Source organism: Pisolithus orientalis (assembly GCF_024613125.1).
Source record: "Pisolithus orientalis strain OTSU chromosome Unknown F5J12scaffold_5, whole genome shotgun sequence".
NCBI classification, from domain to species: domain Eukaryota; kingdom Fungi; phylum Basidiomycota; class Agaricomycetes; order Boletales; family Pisolithaceae; genus Pisolithus; species Pisolithus orientalis.
Genome location: NW_026260786.1, coordinates 477151 through 480963, shown reverse-complemented (window position 1 = coordinate 480963; position 3813 = coordinate 477151). Strand labels below are relative to the sequence as shown.

The following is a 3813-nucleotide window of genomic DNA, read 5'->3' as shown; positions in this document are numbered from 1 at the left end:
GAGGGTCCATGAGCAACCCTGTGAATCAGCTGAAATTTTCTCTGTGCACTCAATTATCTGTGGTGCACTTTTATACCCAGACCATATGAGAACTGGTGACTATCTTGTAATTGACACAATTGATACTGACATGTTTCTTCATGTGCAAATGATGCACAAGGCTGCCAGGCACCACTGAGATTGTAAGTTGTTGACCAGCCCTTGAATGTGTTTTCCCCTGCTTATCACTTCTTTCTCCAGTGGTAAGTTTACTACCTTCTTGTCACCCATCACCACTGAGGTCTGTGTATCTGCCACCACTGTAATATACCATATCATCATTGTCCACCACCCTGAGACTTGCTCTCATCCACTTGATGTGGATGTCACTGGCCTCTTCAGTACCCCACCCAAGCCCAGTTTTGCCAGGATCAGCCCTTTTCCAACTCACATCTTCGCTTGATTTCGCAGGGGTAGGCCCTTTTCCAACTTACACTTTTGCCCAATTTTGCAAAGATTGGCACTTCCCTGACCCACATCCTCGCCTGATTTCGCAGGGATCATCCCTTTTCCAACTTACATCTTCGCTTAAGTTCACAGGGATCCAACTTGTGTCTTGACAAAATCAGGTGACTCCCCCACCATCTTTACTCCTCAAGGTTTAGTTCTCATCCAACTTCAGATTTGCAGGGATAGGCCCACTTCCTACTTACATACTTGACAAAGTGACTCTGAGTCCTGTTCTCTTGCCCCATGTATCTTGCAATCCATCCACTGGGGTTTGCATGCCTCCCTCCCCCATTCATGTAACATGCCACCTCCCACTACCTTTGAGACTCCCTCCCATTCCTGTTTGATGTGGATGCCACCAGTTTCTGCTGCACTGTGCCCATGCCTATGTCCTGTGCCAAGTTGTCAGTGATTGCCGTGGCATCACCATTGCTCGCACAGGCAACTATGTGTATGTGGTATGTCAGAACATCTTATAGCTGTGCATGCCTTTACTCACTCATGTACAAGGCATCCTGTGGTCCTTGATCATAAAGAACACGAACTCCAAAAGTGCCCAGACAACCCCATTAGTAGTTGCCTTCATGAAACATGGGGAATATCTCATTGGCCTGCCTGCAAAGTGTCAAGCTGTTGTCAATCCATCCAACACTGTCTTCACATTCAAGCATTTGATTGGTCACAAATTCAAGGAAGCAGAGGTCCAGGAGGATATGAACCACTGGTTAGTATATGCCATAAGTGTTATTTAAGTAGGAAAGCATCTTATATTGTCCACAGGGCATTCAAGACAGTCAAGAAGCCAGGTGCTCATCCACCAGCTGTCAAGGTTGACATTGGCAGCAGGAAACAACAATTCATATGTCATTGCAACTCTTTTGATCAGTAAGAGAACTAATGTACTTTCTAGAGTGCTGAGGAGCTATCATCTATGATACTTACCAAGATGCATGTGACCATCAAGCAGTACCTCAACAAGGAAGTCAAGGAAGTTTCATGTATATTATCTATGAGTTCTCCAGTGTTGACTGCTATGATTAGTGATGCAGTCATCACAGTCCCCACATACTTTAATGATGCCCAACAGCAGGCTACCAAGGATGCTGGTCAAATTGCTGGCCTCAAAGTTCTCCAAGTCATCAACAAGCTGACAGTTGCAGCTGTTGGCATATGGCCTTGACCATGCCAAGTTGTTGGTAATTGCTGTATATGATCTTGGCTGTGGTACCTTTGATACCTCCATCTTGGAGATGCATAAGGGAGTCTTTGAGGTCAAGTCTACCAACAGAGACACCCACCTTGGTGGTGAGGACTTCAACATCACTCTTGTCACCCATATCCTCAATGAGTTCAAGAAGGAGTCAAGTATTGACCTCAGCCAAGACTGCATGGCCATTCAGCACATTTCACAAGGCTGCCAAAAAGGCCAAGATTGAGCTATTGTCCACGACTGCAGACTGAGATCAACTTGCCTTTCATCACTGCAGATGCAACTGGCCCCCAAGCATATCAATGTGAAACTCAACCACACTCAATTTGAGTCCCTTACTGGGCTCTAATCTAATCCAACATACCATTGATCCTTGCAAGAAGGCATTGTCCAATGCCAGTGTCAAATCTAGTGAAGTGAACAAGGTCATCCTCATTGGTGGTATGACCCATATGCCTCTTCTTTTCAATATCACTCCACTCTTGCTCAGTATTCGAAACTCTCAGTGGAATCATGACCAAGCTTATCAACCACAACACAACTATTTCCATGAAGAAGTCACAGGTCTTCTCTACTGCTGCTGACAGCCAGACCACCATTGAGGTCAAGATCTTCCAGGGTGAATGTGAACTCATTCAGGACAACAAACTCCTTGGTAACTTCAACCTCATTGGCATCCCTCCTGCTCTGAAGGGCATCCCCCTGATCAAGATCACTTTCAACATCAATGCTGGTATGTGCCTTCTGTGTACCTTTAGACGATTTGCTGACCTCTTCTAGATGGTATTGTCCATGTCACTGCCAAGGACAAGGCAACCAGCAAGGACCAGTCTATGATGATTGCATCCTTGTCAGGTCTGAGCAACAAGGACATTGGGCACATGATCTCCAATGCCAAGAAGTATGCTGACATGGATAGGGCATGTGAAGAACTCATTGAGGAAGCAAACAGAGGCAAGTCAGTCTGTGTGGACACAGAGAAGGGTACATATTTACTGCATGGTACTTTGCTCTCCCACATTAATTCACATCTGCTATAGGAATGAATGAGTTCAAGGACCAACTTGATGCTGCCAAGAGGGAGGTGTCGAAACCCATTGGTGAACTTCATGAATTGGCCTCAAAAGGTCTCACCAGCGATGCCTCTGTCACTGCTGAGCAAATCAAGGAGAAGATCAGTGAGACTTGACAAGCTTTGCTAGGTCTTTCCCAGAAGGTGTACAAGGAGTGTAGCACACAGAATATGTCCTCTTCAGAGCCAACAGAAGGCTCTGAGGACAAGGATCTTGACACACCTTGCACATTTCCATTTCCTGACTTGCTTGGTTTTGGTTCATCTGCCATCCCCCCCTTGCATTACATCCATGAACTCATGCATGCATCATATAGACTCATGAAAAGTACTGCCCATCTAAGGTCTACTCAAGGTAGCCAGGCTGCTCTCTCTTGCACCACAACCCACAACCCCTGCTCAGCACACCACCATTCTATGCTTTCTGCCTATTGTAACTATACATACATTGACAGAGCTCATAGGTTTGAAGACATTAGGGCCTATCACAAAAGGAACACACTGTTGTTGGCCTTGTGGCTGATGCATGCTGCTTGTTGAATGTGAAGCACAGCACCTTGGAACATAAAGTGGAGTCTACTTAGGGAATCACAAGGTGCATTGAGATGGTATTTGTTAAAAGTACATGTGTCCCAGCTGGTAAGCAGACTGGACCCTTGATCCATGCTGACTTCATCAGACTTACTGATGTCCTTTTGGCAAACATGTCTGGCCTCACTGCCAGATTGTGGCATGACTCCAAGTCTTTAAATAATGTGGGTGGAGTTGGTGCAGAGTGAGTGAGGACCTAGGATAAATGCATGGTTGTGACAGTGCCCCCCCCCCCTTAGGGCTTGAACCCCTGAAGGCTGCATGTACAGAATGAGATCAACATGAGTTGATTATTTGAAATTGTTTGATGCCTCCAGGACAATGGGTGTAGCCACAGCAGAGCCCTGTTGGAGTTTGAAGGACTGCTTAAAAACATGTGCTAGGGCACTGAAAATTCATATCTTTCTCCATCACCATGTCCTCCCAGTGCCAGAACACAACCCCCTAGCCA

General features: G+C 45.9%; 2 protein-coding genes across 2 annotated transcripts; both read left to right on the top strand.

The window, feature by feature from the left end:
- Positions 1-1073: 1073 nt before the first annotated feature.
- F5J12DRAFT_889563 (heat shock protein 70 family) lies at positions 1074-1925 on the top strand (the record flags this gene model as incomplete). Its single annotated transcript, XM_051747343.1, has 4 exons — positions 1074-1213; positions 1270-1318; positions 1400-1615; positions 1650-1925. The coding sequence occupies 4 exons, from the start codon at positions 1074-1076 to the stop codon at positions 1923-1925; spliced, it is 681 nt and encodes a 226-aa protein (XP_051602988.1).
- A 287-nt stretch (positions 1926-2212) lies between these two features.
- F5J12DRAFT_889562 (mitochondrial Hsp70 chaperone) lies at positions 2213-2888 on the top strand (the record flags this gene model as incomplete). Its single annotated transcript, XM_051747342.1, has 3 exons — positions 2213-2432; positions 2480-2683; positions 2740-2888. 3 exons carry the CDS (start codon positions 2213-2215, stop codon positions 2886-2888), a joined length of 573 nt encoding a protein of 190 aa, XP_051602987.1.
- Positions 2889-3813: the final 925 nt, after the last annotated feature.